Here is a 17,515-nt window from a genome sequence, read left to right on the forward strand (position 1 = left end):
CTGTGATACAAGAGGAAGTGCTCAGGATGGGGTGCAATGGCTGTGAGACAGTTAGCCCACTTCCAGATTCAAGATAGTTTCTGCTTCCAGATTGTGAAATAGAATTAGGCAGAGAAGGCAGCCATAGGGTGAACAGCTGCTTATCTCATGTTGTCAGAAAGATTTGGACAGGCCTACAGGAAGTAGTGCTTCCCCTGCCTGGGACCTCTGCTCTCCACTGGGTCCCTCGCCCCAGCTGAGATCTTGAAGGTGATGCCCCACTTGGGGGCCCAGGAGAAGAAGGGTTTGTGGTTGTGTGTGCTGTGCCTCAAACTCCCAAGTCTGGGACCCTAGAATGTAGCCAGCTGTGGCCTCATCCTCACCAGCCTCACCAAGAGCTGCCCAGCTGAAGGAAGGAAGAGGGTTCACCAGAGCCTGGGCAATGTTGGGATGGAACCTGGTCTGCTCCTGAATGGGTCCCTAGTCCAGCCCTTTATTGATACCACTGGAAAAACATAGCCAAATGCAAGTGTTCAGTGGACCTCAGAACTTGTATGTGCTTCCATCCAACAAACAGAATAGTATCCTCACTTCTCGTGGGAAAGGAAGTAGATTATATGCCCACAATTACATTCCCAGGCATTTATCTCAGAGAAATAAAATACTATGTCCACACATAATCCATGCATGATTTGTATAGCAGCTTTCTTTGTAATAACAAAAAACCAGAAACAACCACAATGTCCAAGAACAAATGAATAGTTAAATAAACTGTGATGTCCCCATATAAGGAAGTATTAATACTACTCAGAAATAAATAAGAATGGATTATTTACATGAGCAACGATTTGTAAATTTCTCAAAGGCATTATGTTGGGTGAAAAAATTCAATCTCAAAATGTTGCATACTGTATGATTCCACTTATATCACATTCTGGAAACTACAGAGTGGAGAGCAGACTGGCATTTGCAGAGGTTGGCGCAGTGGGGATGGGGATGACTGTAAAGGTGAGCACAGGGGACCTCTGTGGTCATGGAATTGCTCTGCATTCTGGTCATGACAGTGGTGACACCAACATACACCTGAGGGACCAACACAGCACAGCAGGGAATGTTACAAGATTCAGCTGTACACATCAACCTCAAGTCATTATAATGTAGACACTGACTATCCTGTTGCCCAAAAGTTAGAATATAATGGTAGTAGGGTGATGGGAAGTAGAAAGGGTGCGTGTGCAGCATGAGGTCAGGAGTATCAGCACCTGATGTCTCTGTCATTCTGGTGGGACGTCCATAATGATGCCTTCGAGTGAGAAACTGAGGAGTAAAACAGAAGCACGCTACAGGAGATGCGGCAACAAGGTCTAAAATAATCGGTTCAAAGGCTGAAAATGGTTGCTTCTCAGAGGCAGAAAATGGTGAGAAGTTAGGGAGATGCCAGTTTTCACATGTAGGATTTATGGAACTAGCTGACATTTTAACTGTGTGCGTATATAACGTTGATAAAGGCAATAACCACTTGTAGATAATTAGATTAATGTTGTTATAAGAGTTACACATAAAAACAGTGCCCATACTATGAGCACTAGTAGGACTTTTTATAAGCTATTGGTTGTAAGATTGATGATCAAAACCAATTACCATCCTAAAGGGTATTCAAAGACCATTTAAAACAGTAATTATGATTTTAAAAGATTCCATAAACTAGAAAACATTAAAGATAGCTCTAATTAGAAACACATGAGAACATTTATGGAGGTGGGAAACATGTGAAATTGTGAACTAAGAGTCTTAAAAGAAAACCTAAATAAATAGAAGTATATTATGACCATGAATGGAAAATGCAATATTTAAAACATCTCAATTTTCCTGAATAAATATATAAATTCAATGTAATTTTATAATAATTCTAAAGAAATTGTTTGTGAAACTTGACAAAGGCATTCTAACATGCATTTGGGCCAAGTATAGCCCCAAAAGAAAAGGTGGAAGATTTGCCCAAAAGAGGTATCGAAGTTATTACAAAGCTATCCTAATTAAGACAAAGTAGTTCTGACCGTGAGACAAGCAGCTTAATGAAGCAGAAAGCTCGTAAAGAGAACCATGTATGTATGGAAATGTGATATATGGCAAAGGTCCGTGCGGATCAGTGAGTGCTGGGTAATTTATCCTCATGGAAGGAATAGAACAAATTGATTGACAGTTGCCAGATGGGAGAGCGGTTGGAGGGCTGCTTGAAAAGGTGAAGGGACTGAGAAGTACAAACTTGTGGTTACAGTCATGGGGATGTAACGTGCAGCATAGGAAATATAATATAGCCAATAATATTATTATAATTATATATGGTGCCAGAGGATACCAGAAATATTGAGGGATCACTTTGTGAATTGTATAAATGTCTAACTACTATGATGCACACTAAAAAACTAATATAAAATACTATTTAACATCAACTGTAATTGAAAAAAAAGATCCCTACCAAATACACATCGACACACACACCTGAAAAATATGCTTAGGTCAGAAGTATCAATGGAAAGAGCAAAACTTGATCAAAAACTGAAAACTTTTCTTTGTGTAACAAAAGCTCCCAGATGACACCAACACTGCTTCTTTGTTGCCCCACTAGGGGAACAGGAGGGACTCTCCCTACGTGCCCGGAAACAAAGATAGAATGTTTGTTGTGAAGCTGCACTAGCAAAACATCAGAGAAAGCTTCGAGCCTGTCTGGAGATAAATTATGGCTTATTCTTATAATAGAAAACTGTAGAGCAGTAGGGAATTAAGAAAATGAAGCTGCATATATCAACATTATTCAAACACTCAAAACAATGGTAAGCATAAAAAAATTAGTTCCAGATGTTGTCTACAGAATGACAGCATTTACAGAAAACTTGAAACATGCAAAGTAATACTAGATATTACTTAAGGGTTTGCACACATTGTGGTAAAAGTGTAAGATGCTGGAGAGCAATGAACACACAATTCAGGACAGTGCTCAAAGGGAACAGAGAATACTGTACAGCAGGCCCACAAAGGGCCTGTCCAGCAGAAGTAACGCCCACATTAGTGTGGTTGGTAGGGCAATAATATGGGTGCAATAATTTATAGTTTTAATTTAAAATTTTCACCTAAAATGCTATATGGTGTGCTTGAGTATAATATTGTTATGTTACAGAATTACATGCTTATAATTTTGTAATAAAAGATTTTATAATAAAAAAGGGGTGTTATTTGTGCCAGACCCTGTATAATGGCAAATGTTAATATTCCACAAAGATAGGTGTTAGGTTCATGAATACCTTTAATATTCTTTATATATTTCAGAGTAGTAAAATGTTTATTCAACTCAGTGATTTCAAATATCTAATGTGTTAAAATAAAATCATACTCATAAAAGTTCTGGGTAAAAGTGGAATCTGCTCTGAATATTAAGGGTTGTTCACTCTCAGAGGAGGATAGGAAACCTATTCTTCTTATCTGCTTGGTTCTGTTTTGGGTGGAGACACGGCCAGGCTGAATCTCTACATGCATCAGCCTCCAGACATTCCCGAGTCCCCACGGCCAAAGTTCGTCCTTGACTCAGATTTATTATCAGTGGGGAGGAACATCAGGAGGGTGTGTGGAGGGAGCTTGTCCTTGGTGCAGGTGGGGCTGGCAGAGTGAGGGGAGGGGTCTTGGGTAACGTGCAGGTCCTTGCAGATTCTTCTCTTCAATGGAGCCCCTTGGAGAAGGCAGGAGGCAATGTATCGCAGTGCAGGGAAGAGCTGTAGAAAAATCATTCATTCATTCATTTCACAAACATTTATTGAGCATCTGCTAAGTGACAGGCATTCTGTTTGGCTGGGGTTCATGGTGCAGATCAGAAAGAAAGCCACTCAAAACTACACCCCAACACTTCTTTCTGAAATCTGCACCCCTTCCATACCCACATGCATCTTTACCAACAGTCAGCCCCTTCAAGTCCCTCACAGGAATTGCAGTAATTGAGTTCACCAATACTTTCTTATTCATTACAAAGATAATATATAAAAACTAAAATATATAATAATTTATGGAGGAATCTTTGGAATTTTGGTCTCAAAGTTTTGACCTTCATCCCACCTGCATATCTTGGCCCTCTCACCTCCTGGGTTCCAAAGAACTTAATTTGAAAGCCTTCAAAATCCAGCGCATTATTACAAAGTGCTTGAGAGTTAAAAGCTCTTAGAATTCCAGGAGACATTTGGAGGAAATGAGTGTTCACCCTCTTGTGGGTTGGACCACCCTTGTGGGTGCCATGTGACTTTGTGGGCATGCCCTGGACTCCTCTTGCCAGCCCATTACAATGGTCTGACCTCCTTCCCTAAGGACTACAGCCTGCCCCCAAATTACCTGTTATAGGTTCCACCACCTGTGGATGTAGGTAACTGTGAAACTCACCACCAGCAGCACCTTGAGGCCCAGGAGGAAAGCCAAAAAGATAAGGACAGGTGTCTCTGGTCCTAAAAATACCAGTGGGCAGAAGGAAACATCAACTGGGGCTCCACAAGTTTAAATACTTTCTTTGATGTCATGTTGCTGCAAAGCTTGAGAATTACTAATTGCACCAATTCTATCTGATTCCAAGCTCATGTTCTTTTCTCTACATTCAGCTTCCTCTTGGAAATAAGCAATGATCTTTACTATTTAGCCTCACCTTGAATTCAACTCAACAAATATTGATTTGGAACGTGTGTCACACACCAGCTAATGTGCCAGTATCCAGAGGAACAAGCCTCCACAGTACAGAGCTTGGTGTCCTCAAGGCCTTGTGGTCATTTAAATTAACCTTTAATACAATCTCAGGAGGCTGGTATCATCAGCACCATTTTACAGGTGAGTAAACTGAAGCTCTGAGAGGATAACTGACTCTGCTTCCTGAGTTTACAACACTATAATTACTGTGAACTAAATTTTAAAATAATTTTGTTGGAATTCAAATAATAGTAGCTGACATTTACTGTAGATATATAAGTAGAATTTACATATATTAATTCATTTAATCTTCACAAGGACCCTATGAGTTAGGAACCTTCATTCAGTGAATCTACACTGCATTAGACTCATCCACTGTTGACCACGCCAAAGCACGGAGAGGTCAAGAACCTGTAGAAGAATTAAGTGCAAAGGCCGTCTCTGTCATGACAGCAAATGCCATGGGGTCCACAGGGTAAGGTGGTTCAAGCAAGTCCTAAAGGCGTGCTTATGTGCTTATGTATGGTTATGGACAAGTATCTTCATATAACCCAAAGACACTGTTTTAACAAGAGAGCACTGCTGAAGACCATCATAGAAATGCAGGTAAGTAAGCATCCTAAGATGAACTCTTTAAGGAATTTTCAAGGAGGTTGAGCTGGGAGATTGTTCTTTCCTCAGAAATGAAAGAACCTTTCAAGAGGGCCACATCTAAAGGAAGCCACAGGCCAGAAACTATTCTGGGTATTTAAGGAATCACAGACTCTTAAGTTGGGCAAGCCTTTAACAATTACGCGCACGCTTCCCCATTGCCTTTTGGAATCCACCCAGCAGACAGAGGTGACCCAGCAGTTCATAAGAGAAGAGGTGAGCTTACCTGGGCTTTCAGTAGGCATGTAAGTGGCATGGACTGCTGGGGATAGTATGAGATTGGCCAAGGTAGGAGGCTGTGCCTCATGCTGCACCATACAAGTGAGCACCCGCTCAGAGCCCTGCACTGATGCGTTTACCAACTGCAAGCTTTCCAGGCTGTAGGTCCCATCGCTATTCTGTTTGGATATGGGTTTCTCAGCTCCTGTGAACATCTCGCAGTTCTCCATCCAGGTGAGACGCACACGTTGTGGGTAGAATCTCTGCACATGACAGGTAATAGCCACCAAGTCTGAGGAAGGTGAAGCCTGGGACACTGACACTGCAGGGGGCACTGACACAGAGCAGGGAAAGCAAACAATTACTATAGGAAGTCCACTGTGGGAGACCGGGAGCTCTTCAAGGATGGGGTCATCTGCCCAGGGCCTGCCTGGTACAGAGGAGGATGTAGGCACCGGTCAACAGCTGCATGCCTAAGTAAATGCACGATTGAATGACAGTGTGAATGCATGAGTGAGTGCATGCTGGGATGGATGGATGGATGGATGGATGGATGGATGGATGGAAGGATGAATGGAAGAACGAATGGGAAAAATGAAAGTCATATGCTCTCTCCTTTATTTTCCATTTTGGTCATTAAAAATTAAAAGATAAAGTTTTAATTCCATTTAAGAATTTATGAATCAGCCCTGGCTGGTGTAGCTCAGTGGATTGAGCATGGGCTGTGAACCAAAAGGTCACTGGTTCAATTCCCAGTCAGGGCACAGGCCTGGGTGGTGGGCCAGGTCCCCAGTGTGGGCACATGAGAAGCAACCACACATTGATATTTCTCTCCCTCTCTTTCTTCCTCCCTTCCCTTCTCTCTTAAAATAAATAAATATTTTTTAAAAATCTATGAACCAGTTGACTAATCTATGAGTTGGTAAATTCTAAGACTTGAAGATTCATACACTCTAAATCTTTATGACTCAAAGATGCTAAGGTTTTACATAGGAGGGAACATGGGTTTGGAGCAGTTAAGTAACAGCCTGCCAACACCTTCACCAGGTCACAAGTAGCTGGGATTACGTCAGAGACAGTATGCTTTACCATTATGTCCTTATGTTATTCTGGCACCCAGACTTTAAGGCTGGCTTCTGAAATTTTGATCTAACAGCTTCTAGACTTTTTTTAACCAGGTTTTCAGCTGTGCAATAGAATGTATTGATAATAAGAAAAATTGGAGGATTTTTAAATACTATAAAACATGAAATATCTCAGTACAATTCATATGAACACAGACCATTCTGTAGTTCTAACACTATACCAAGGGATGGGAGGTCAGATTCTGTTCCCACACGGACACCTTAGCCAACTGCAGGATCTTGTGTAAGTCACTTCCCCTGTTCTCAAGACTCTTAAATTATGAAATAGTCTAAGCTAAGATTAGTTTTCACAGGGCTGGTTAAGACAGACTTCAGCTCTTGGTCTAGGGTGGAGAGAGTAACTCCTTATGCTGTGTAATTTGAAAGAACTAAGGGTATCTGATCCCAAAATAGCCTTTCTCCATACTCAACCCACCCAGATCTATTAAATTCTATCAACGATGATGCTAATGGGTACGAGAGCCACAGCAAGACACCATCCCCAGAAGGTCCTAATCTGTACTCAGTCTCTCCCCTTCAGCACACAAGCAGGAATTCACACCAAGCAAAGAGCAGGACCCTGAGAAGGGGAAACCCAAGATGGTGAAGGCTTGGTCACTGGCATGGCAGCTATGGAGAACAGTCCAGGTAAGGTACCATCATGTGTCATGAGCTCTCGATGGTGGCAAAAACAATAGAAGGATGAAGATGCTCAGATGGCCCATTCCAGCCACCAGCGGGGTCTCCTGGCTATCCGATGTCCTTGGCAGGGTCAGGAGGATAGATACCGGGCACAGCTGAGGATAACTGCTTCCATCACTGAATGGCAGTGTTTGAGGCAGTGGGCATATGTTATCTCACTTAATCCTCACAAAACCAAATGAGCCCTGGCTGGTGTAGCTCAGTGGGCTGTGAACCAAAGAGTCTCGAGTTCTATTCCTAGTCAGGGCACTTGCCCCAGTGGGAACCATGTGAGAGGCAACCACACATTAATGTTTCTCTCCCTCTCTTTCTCAGATTTTCCCCTCTCTCTAAAAATAAGTAAATAAAATCTTAAAAAAACAAAAAACAAATGAAATAACCACAAAAAGTTCCTTGTTATCAGAAAACTAAACAAAACAAAAAGCCACTTAGAAGGAATTTATGCAAAATCTATAGAAATTGTCAAAAAGGAATTGGTTGAAACTTCATCTTGAAAAACATTCTAATTATAAAAATGATTTTATTGATTTACATTTTAAATTAAGTATAGAATATAATCAAAGCTCTGCACCAACTTGTAGAAAGAATAAGTGTTGGGAGTGTGAGGAAGTTGGCACAATTTTTCCCCAGAATCACATACTACAGTATCAGCAAATCCTTCATTTTAAATTTCACATTCACAGCACAGGAAATTTTGAAAAATTATTTGTGTGTTCTATCAATTTTCACAGGGGCCTCTGTTACTGTGTTCTCTTCTGAAGTGCCTACAGAATCATTTGGGCCATAGATTTGTTTTTCTCTTTTTTCCATCTTGAACTACGCGAGGCTTTGCCTATGATCTCAGAGGTTCCCCAACACCATTCGCATCAACTTTCTGAAATAACAACTGTTCCCAGATCTCTAACTTCACTTTGCAGTGCATGTGGGTTCTCTGTCACAGTGTGGACTGCCATTGGCCACACACACATCCATCAAGGCAGGACCCGCCCCCGGGGTAGGGAGTTTCTGGGATCCACACACCTCTGCCAGCCCACTGACCATCTCAGCTCTTGGCAGTGGTGCTGGGTGGGGCCACTTCTAACTCAAATTCCCAAGACACCTCCCTGATGCCCTGCCTCAAGATTCTTCCATAACCATGAAATGCCACCCTGTTCATGCAGGCTCATCCCAGGCTCCCCTCTTTTGTGGGACCATCCTGAGAATTAATCTACACGGTTCCTTAGAAGCCCCCCAGAGGTGCTGAGCTTCAGTCATCCAGAGGGACACCCAGTTCGACATTTCCCCATTTCCTGGGTGTCCCACTTTCCCCGTCTTGTTATCCCCACCCCTTACTCCACCTACACCCAGGTCCGATTTCAGGCTCTGCCTTCAGGGGAGCCTAATCAAAGACACCCACAAAAACATTCCCATGACAGAAAACCCAACCTGGGGTGCCTGCACTGTTGAGCAAGGAGAGGCCTTGAGTGGGGGGCTTGTTTCATAAGTAATCAGTTCATTTGTGGAGACTTGCATTTTCTATGATTTTTCTTCTCTATGAAATTGTCCTAACTCCAAGGAATTATATAATAAATACTCAGCTAAGAAGGATCCCTGAAGGCTCATTTTCCTACTTTGCAGGCAGATACTGAGGCTGAGAGAATTTAGGTAACTAGCAGGAGATGCCACAGCCTGTAAGCAGCTGAGTCAGAAGCCAGCAATCACGTCAGATGCGCCTCAACCACCAGCTTTACAAGCCCAGGGAGCCTTCACTTCTCCAACATCAGCTTCCTTCTGTGAACCACGAGTGGGACAGAGAGTACAGGGCACCTGTACACATTAAATAAGCCAGCCCACACAGAGGTGCTTTCCAACCACGTGCTGTGCTCATTCGAGACGTTATTGCCAACAGTTTTACCTATGTATTGTGAGACAATGTGTTTCCTTCCGCGATGGTAGCACACAAAATAAAGAGGAAAATGTGTTGTACTTTTTAAAGTCCTGCATGCAAGTCAGGAATTCATTTTACCGCTGTGCAACCTTGGACCACTCACTTGCCTTCTCTGGGCTTTGGAGCTGTCACTAACAATGGAACAGTCACCACGATCCCTTCCAAGCATAATATATTACAAGCTCACTGAATTCACACACCTGTCAAGAATTGGTTCAGGCCAGGAAAATCGGCAAAAAATATCAGATGAAAAATTAGGCCCTTGTCCAGGTATGAGTAATGATCAGAAGACAACGTGGTCCATTAAATGTAGACGTTTCAGAGCCCTTTACATCCTCTTCATATAAAATAATAATAAAATTAAATTTATTACTTATTCCTGGAAAATGTTTTGTCTCCATGTTACAGATGAGAAAGCTGCGTTCTGAGAGGTGACGTGAATAGTAGTCATAATAAAAAATTACAACAATGGCCACTTCTACATGGTTAATATAAGCGAGCCATGTGTTGCAGTACTTTAAAGGTATCGTTGTGTCAAATCATTGCCATAAGGAAGTGGGGGATGGGCCACTTTTCACACCAGGAGCCTGAGGCTCAGAGAGTCTGCAACCCGACTGACCCCGCTGAACAAAGAGAAACTCCTTACCGCGGAGGTACTGGTCCAGGCTGACAGTTTTCTGGAAGGCGGGCCTCGACTTGTGCTGGACGAGGCAGACAACATGGGAGAGCATGTCATTTGCCTGCAGGGGGATGAGCACACTGCTGGTCACATTGTAGGTGCCCCCACTGAGGTGGATGCTGGTCTGGGGGTGTGGCAGCGTGCGGTTGTTTTTAAGCCAGGTCACGGTGACCTGCTGTGTGGGGAACCCGGAGGACGTGTACGTCAGGCGGATGCTGGTGCCCGGCTCAGATCGCTGGAGGGGGCCGTGCAAGACCGAAGGGTAGGGGCTGCTGCCTGCAAGGAGACACCACCCCGTGTGAGGACACGAAGGTACCCAAGTCCCAGGGAGAACAAATCCCTAGCATCTCTGTCAGGAAACCTCATTGCCTCCTTGTCCACAGGGTTTAAAGGCTACATTTTAAAGGAGTTCATTTCTGAAGCTGTTATCAGAAGCCAGACCATGAAACTACAGGGGAGCCCAGCAGCGTGGAAGAAGTCCGACTGCCACCCGCATCTCGAAGCCATGCCCATGTCATATGACCCTGCTGGTGGGGTCTGCCTAACTCACCAAGTTCTCCCCAAAACCCTAGGAGGTGGAAGCTATGACTGTTCCCATTTCACAGCTGAGGAAACTGAGACCTAGACAGGCTAGGTAACCTGCCCAGAGCCCACCACTAGTCAGTAGCAGAGCCAAGGTTTTTAGCCCGGCCGTCTCCCTGCAGGGTCTGTGCCTGTGACCACGGCCCGGCTCTGCCCTCTGTCCCTGTGAAGGGAAGGGTGCCTCACTGCTCAAGGCCAGGTCATGTGAAAGCAGGTGGCACAGAGAAGAAGTTAGGAGCACAGGCTCTGGGACCATATTCAACCCAAGTTTGTGTTTCCAGGTCCTCCATTGGGTGAGCCTGAGCAAAGCAACTCTCTAACCCTCGGTTTCCTCATCTGCAAAATGGGGATGATTCTTAATCTTCAGAGTCACTAAATAAATTAAGTAAAGTAGTGTAGAATATGTGGCACATATTAATCACTCAATAAGTGGTCTATCATCACATACTCACAACAAGTTTAATAGTTTCCTACTTTTAGCCCAGCTCTGGTGTGGGCACCATGGAGACAAGCAAACCACGCATCGGAGGGCACCCACTGTGTGCCCCACGGTCAAGCAGAAGTCAGGAAACAAACCCCCAGCATGCACAACAGTTATCACTGCACAGATAGGACACTGAGCTGGGGAAGGGGCAGTGCTGTGCCTGGGGTCACAGTGGGTCAGCGGCAGCCCTGCCATGTGACACCGATCCATCAGACTCCAAGCTCGACCACCTCCAAACACAGGAGCCAGTGTTTGCGTCAGAGGCTGAGAGTCTCATCGTGTAAGGAAGGTGTCGACGGGTAAATCCCATCAGGGATTTGCAGGAGGCCCCCCAGTTTGAGAGACGATTGTGAGAACTAAATGGGCAGCTATGACCATTCAGGAAGAAATAAATGTCAGAAACAGAGTATTTAAGGTTGATTTGAGAAGAGACTTGAGATAACTAGGATTTGTGTTCTCGGGCAGGATGGAAGAGAGAAACCCAGAAAAGCATGCTGAACATGTAAGGAGACAGCCCTGCCTTCCAATTTCAGCTCTGAGATCCTTGAGCCTTGGTCCCTTTGCTGCCTTTCCTGGCTGTCTGAGGTCACATGGGCATGTGAGGCCACCTTGGGGACAGTGAGTGCTCTGCAGGCGTCAGCCCAACGCGAGCAGAGGCACAGCTGGGAGTGCACCCGAGGTGGGTGCTGAAGGAAGGTTTTCTGGGCCAGACTGGGGAGGTGCAGCTGTAAAGGTGCCTCGCACCAAACTCCAGGAAAGGAAGCTGCCCTTCCCCTTTTCAGACCACAGGACGCTTGGAACAGCTGCTCAGGGGTGAGGGAGAATCAGAGTGCTGTTCTCAGGGGGCTGACCTTGCCCCAGTGGGCCAGCACGCAGGCAAAGGGAGAAAGTAAGACAGAGGAAAGACTCAGTCGCTAAATAAACAAGTCAATAAAGAAATAATGTAACTTGCTTCTGATCGGAAAGGACCAGTTTGGGTTTTTTTTCCCACTGGACAGCAAACATTAGGTCATATAGAAATTGAATATGACCTAATTCCCTCGGAGAGCCCTTACAGCAGCCAGGTAATGGCGCAGTCTGTCCGTCCGGGAGAGGTGGAGTGCAGGGTCAAAGCCCCTGCTGCGAAGATGTGTTGTGCCGCCAGCCCTGCGCATTCCATCTGCTCTTTCTCGGTAGTGGCTGGGCTATCCTAGGCTCACGCAGGCGCAGGCGCTCATACTTCCTGGAGGTCGCAGTCCTTCCCCACTCCCTGGGGTTCTGGAGAGCTGTCAGTCCACGCTCCGGTCTAGCCCTGGCTGACCCAGGCCTGGCCAATCATAATTCTCCCTTCTCTCCACTCTTGCTTTCAGTGCCCATCTCCTCCCGCCCGTCTATCCTTCTCCGAAACTGATAGAAGCCGAACCAAAAAAGCAGCTCGCTGCTCCGGGTCTGAACTGCTAGCCGGCAGTACCCTCTAGTGGAGAAAGTCACTGCAGACACAAAGGGTGAGACAGATGAGAAGCTGTAAGGAGGCGCAGGAGGAGGAGGAGGAAGAGAATAAAGGGGAGGGGGTAAAAGGTAGAGAAAGGAGAAAGCGAATTGAGTAGTAGAAAGAGAAGGTCACAGTTGCAGCCACCCTGTCGGGCCTCGCATGAAAATTGACTTACAGAAATTTCCAGGTGAACAAGTTTGATTAAAATCCTTCCAAGGAAAGACTTGGGCGCCTAGCACTCAAATCTCTGCAGTTTCCTGTAATCAAGGTGTTAAAGCGGAGAACTTTCAAGCTGAAGAGTGTGTGGAACTGGGGAGGAGAAGTCCCACTCCTTCCTGGCAAGGTTGTGGGAGAGGGAGGGAGAAGTGGGATTTAGGGGTGGGTGCCTGAGAGTTTTATCACCAGCCCAGGTGCTCAAACTTCCTTCACGTCCATCCCGTGCTGCTCTGAGCCCCTGGCCCAGGTTTTCACGCTGACCCTCTCAGCCACGCCTCCCGGGGGGGCTGGGCTGCAGGCCACACCCACCTTTCCGCTGCCGTGGTGCCTGAGCCTGCAGGGTAATGTTGGCCTGGACTGGGGGCTGACCATCCTGGACTACCCAGCAGGCAAACTCGCTCCCCTCAGGCTTGGCCTCTGCCGGCCACACATGCTCCAGAGAGTAGGTCCCGTCTGAGTTCCTCGTGACCCGCGGGGACAACACGGTCTGGACCGTGTGCCTGTTCTCCATCCAGGTGAGGTGCAGGTGGGAGGGGTAGAAGTGGCTCGCGTGGCAGGTGAGATTCACTCTCTGGTGCGGGCCGTATGCCTGAGAGGGCTGGGTGGTGATCTTCACGGTGGGGACGACTGGGTGGAGGAAGAGGAAGAAGCAACTGTTGAAATTACACCTGCCGCGCCTGCAGCGCCTGCCGCGCCTGCCCCAAAAGGGGCAAGGTGGTCTGGCTCTTTCATCCGTTACTTGTTTTTCAAAGACTAATTTTTTTTCTGTATGTTCAATGTAAGGCAAATGAAGTCAAAGGTTAACAGACGTTAAACATGGGTAGGGATGCATGGGTAGCATAGTATTTTCTGCACGTTTGAAATATTTCATATCATTAAATATAATTTTAAGAATGACTAAAATATAATGCCCATGAGGATAGGGACTTGCTTTATTTATTGCTATATATCCTCAGCACCTAGAACAGTACCTGACCCATAGTCAATACTCATTTATTGAATGGATAATAAATATTTAAAATAAATAATAACTATATTAATAGAACATATATGCTTGGAATGGAAAGTAGGGCCAGGTGCTAAACATTTGTAAACAGCCTACTGTGTGCCGGGCACTCCTCTAGGTGCTTTATAAGAAATAAGTCATTTAATCCTCACAGGACACCTATGGGGTAGGTTTTCATTTTATTTCTATTCTGAGAGGAAGTTGAGGCACAGAGAGGTTGAGCAACTTGCTCAACATCACGCATGCTGTACAGCAGTGCAGAGGGTTAAACCCTGATGGCTGACCCCGGAGCCTGTGCCTTTAAAGGCTGCACTGCATGATGGGCCTTGGCAACGAGGAATTTCACTTTCCCGTTAGTGACATGGGGCTTTGGGGGGAAGGCTTTGGAAGCCAGCACCGCTGGGCAAACAGTGTCACAACCCTCCCGCCCACTCACCTCGGAGCACTTGGGAGAGGTTCATGGTCTTATGCAGGGGCTCTGCCAGGTCCCTGTGGGTGACTTTACAGGTGATCTCCGATGAGACATCTTGCTGCACCAGTGTGACCCACACCTTACTGGTGACAGAGTAATTGCCTTTGCTGTCAGTCACCAGGCCCTGAGCTGAGGCTGGACGCTCATCTCTGTCCTTCATCCAGGTGACGTTGAAGTTCGAGGAGCTGAAGGGGCCAGCGGTGCAGTTGAAAGACACAGGATTCCCAGGGGCTGTCCTCTGAGGCGGGCCGGTCAGCGTGATCGAGGGCTGCCCAGCTGGGGAAAGAGCACCGGTCTGCAGCTGAGAGCTGGACACACTCGGCACTCGGCAGCCTATCAGAGGCGCCTGTGTTGCCAGGCCCTGTGGACCTACTGTGCACCATGTCTGGTTCTAGCCTCAGGGATCATATAAACAGATGGTAACAAGTAAACAAGCAAATGTATGGATAGGAGACTCAAGACTTAGAAAATTTTAGCTTAAGGTAAAAAGTTACAAGTAGTGTGTATGTTAAAGCTTTTGTTTCAGAAACCACAGATAAGGTTTGAACTGGCTACTGGGAAAACTGCTGACCTCCTGGGGCACTGCTAAAGATTACCGCCTGGGGACACCTGGAGGCATCCGGGCTTTGTGTTCCAGGGAGAAACAGATGGCCACCGCCCCTGGGAACAACTAACTGCACAGGACAGGAATGCTGAAGCTTTGCACACCTAATCCTCCCTGAATCTCAAAGCCCTCACCGCACCTTGTTTATTCCCTGTCATAAAAAGTCAGGCCTAGAAAGAGAAGGCAAGATGGTCTGTTAGGGTGTGAACCTGCCATCTTCTCAGATCGAAGGCCATCTGAATAAAGTGCCCATAAAGATTCAATCACTGTCATTGCTGATTGGGTTTGGTACTGACAGGCAGCTCGAACACCAGTGTCCTTTCGGGCTACAATATCATTGCAACTGGGACACCCAGAGAGTGCAGAGAGAGGAAATGCTGGGAGGACTTCTTCTAGAAGAGTGGCAGGAGGAGCCCTGGGGGCGGTGACATTTCAAGCTGAAACTGAGGAATGCAGAGGAACCGGCCCTGAGAAGGGGCAGGGGAAGAACCTTCTAGAAAGTGGGAAGAGCAGGCGAGAAGACCTCGGTCAGGAAGAGCGTGGTGGGCTCGGGAAGCTGAGGGATCGGTAGGACTGCAGCACTGTGGGCAAAGAGGGACGACTGGGCAAGGTCGTGTGGGGCGTCAGGAGAGGGCCGCTCCGCCCCTGTTCAGAGTGCGATGGGAGGCCCCGGGAGGCGGTAGCTGAGCGGCAAGATGGGCCCATCGACAGGCTTTTGAAGACAATTGCGGTGTTGTGTGGAGAACGGACCGGAGGGTGGCGTCTGGGAGCAGGGAGGCCAGCGAGGAGGCTGCTGTGGACTTCAGGAGGTGACGGCACCTGGGCGGGGCTCTGAGAAATGGAGGGATGGAGGCACACTTGGAGGAGAGAGCCAGCCGGGACTGGTAATGGACCCGGTGGAAGATGGGAGACACAATGAATTACAGATAAGCGACTCCCAGGTCTTTCTCTCGAGCATCTGGGTGGATGGTGGTTCTAGTTTTTGAGGGGGCGGGGACTGGACCAAGTCGGGCTGGGAGAGGTGTGGTGAGGAATCGAGATTTCCACTTTGGACACGAGTGTGGAGTCAGGCATCACCACAGGCAAGGGTGCTGGCCCTTCTCCTCCTCCAGGTGTCGCCTTTGGCACACAGTGCACCTGCCTCGCTGGGCAGCTGTCCTCTTCTTGCTCACCTCCAGCAATGGGGGCTCTTTCCACCTGAGGCAGCTCCCTGTGTCCTCACAGAGCCAGGGCCAGGACAAAGTACTTTGTCTCCTAACTAGGATCTGTCTCCTAAAGTCGTCCCAGGACCACGGCAGTGCCTGAGGCTTCCCTCCCCCTCAGGACAGTCTGCAGAGATCCGAGAGTGGTATCCCCTGAGCCCCTGCTCTGAGCCAGCATGTGAGCTGGGGGCTGGAGACACAGAGGTGAGTCAGACAGGATCCCTGCCCCTGGGAGCATCTGGTCAGGTGTGTGGGGGGAGGAGGGGTGCAAATAAACCAGCAATGACAGCACAGGGTGGCAGGTGATGAAAGGCGGCTCCAGGAACCATAGGAATATGTCTCCTTAGCAGTGAGCTCTGGTACCTCCTGCCTAGTGCTCTCCTCTGAGTGAGCCCTAATGACAGCTATCACCCCATCTGCACACAGCACCCGTGGTTTGTAAAATACTTTCAGGTGTGTGCACTCATCTTCATCCACATCCCAACTGAGTATTGGTATTGTCCCCATTTTACAGTGGAAGAAATGCAGGCTCAGAGAGGTTGAGTGACTTGTCCAAGATCACACAGCCTATTAGTGGTTAAGGGGGGACGTAGAGCAGGTCAGAGAGGATCCCTGCAGCGCCAGCCCTCTTCCCACAGCACCAGGTACTCCTTCACGCAGGGCCTCCTCTCTCCCTCTGTCTTTCCCACCTCCATGCCCTCTCTGACCCAGACCTGGTGGCCACCCAGACCAGGGCTGACATCAAAGAAACTGGGTGGGAGATGGGCTCCTCTTTCACCCTCTGACCCCCACCCCAACCCCTGGCCCCCAAAGCTCCCATCATCTCTATGTCCCACAAAGTCCACATTGAGGAGAAGGTGCAAAACAGCACCCTGGCCAGCAGGTACACAGCTCAGCTAGGTCTCTGGGTGTCAGTCCCCCTTCCCACCCCTCGACACACATGGTGGCTGGACTTGGTACCCCCGAGGGCCTCCCCGCCTGACCTGAGGGTCCCCTTGGGCAGCACTCAGAACTCACCGGTGAGTCCCAGCAGCAGGGTGGGCAGGAGGGAACCCAGGGCCGGCCCACGCGTGGCAGGCATGGCGGCAGGCTCACAGCGTCTCTGGTCCGTGCCAGCACCCATCCCAGATGTGGCTCTGCCTGCACCCAGGAGGCACTGCCTGGTGTCCTGACAGCCTGGGCGGGCACGTATCTCCCAGACACCCTCCCACCCCCAGGCTGGAGCAGTGTGAGAGAAGTGGTCGCTGTGGCCCAGGCTTCCTTCCAAACACCAAACCCTCAGGGCTGAGGTCTCCAGCAGGGGAGGTGCCTCCTGCCTTGGACCTGGGTGCGGACTGTCTCTTATGCCCTGCCAGCCAGGACAGAGAGGCACTGGCTCCCCCCCAGCTTCTGCTACAGAGCTCCCTAGGGAAGGTGAGCCCCCTCCTCATGGAGACATGATCCAGGGCTGGCTCTGGCCCCTGCTCAGGGATGTCTTTGGG

The 17,515-nt window shown here is 47.7% G+C and overlaps 1 protein-coding gene across 2 annotated transcripts; it reads right to left on the bottom strand.

Annotated features, from left to right (window-relative positions):
- Window positions 1–3,287: 3,287 nt before the first annotated feature.
- Window positions 3,288–17,225, bottom strand: LOC123815126 (signal-regulatory protein beta-1-like). 2 transcript variants are annotated; one of them, XM_045833323.1, is made up of 7 exons: window positions 17,052–17,225; window positions 14,193–14,504; window positions 13,060–13,377; window positions 9,965–10,273; window positions 5,573–5,899; window positions 4,402–4,463; window positions 3,288–3,746 (listed from the first exon to the last, which is right to left on the bottom strand). In XM_045833323.1, the coding sequence occupies exons 1-7, from the start codon at window positions 17,155–17,157 to the stop codon at window positions 3,513–3,515; spliced, it is 1,668 nt and encodes a 555-aa protein (XP_045689279.1). In that variant the 5' UTR covers window positions 17,158–17,225; the 3' UTR covers window positions 3,288–3,512. The 2 variants fall into 2 exon arrangements, with proteins under 2 accessions (XP_045689279.1, XP_045689280.1); XM_045833324.1 differs by having other exon boundaries at window positions 3,618–3,746; window positions 4,354–4,463.
- Window positions 17,226–17,515: the final 290 nt, after the last annotated feature.

Source organism: Phyllostomus hastatus, unplaced genomic scaffold (assembly GCF_019186645.2).
Source record: "Phyllostomus hastatus isolate PE091 unplaced genomic scaffold, TTU_PhHast_1.1 phas_contig_17, whole genome shotgun sequence".
Classification (NCBI taxonomy): Eukaryota; Metazoa; Chordata; class Mammalia; order Chiroptera; family Phyllostomidae; genus Phyllostomus; species Phyllostomus hastatus.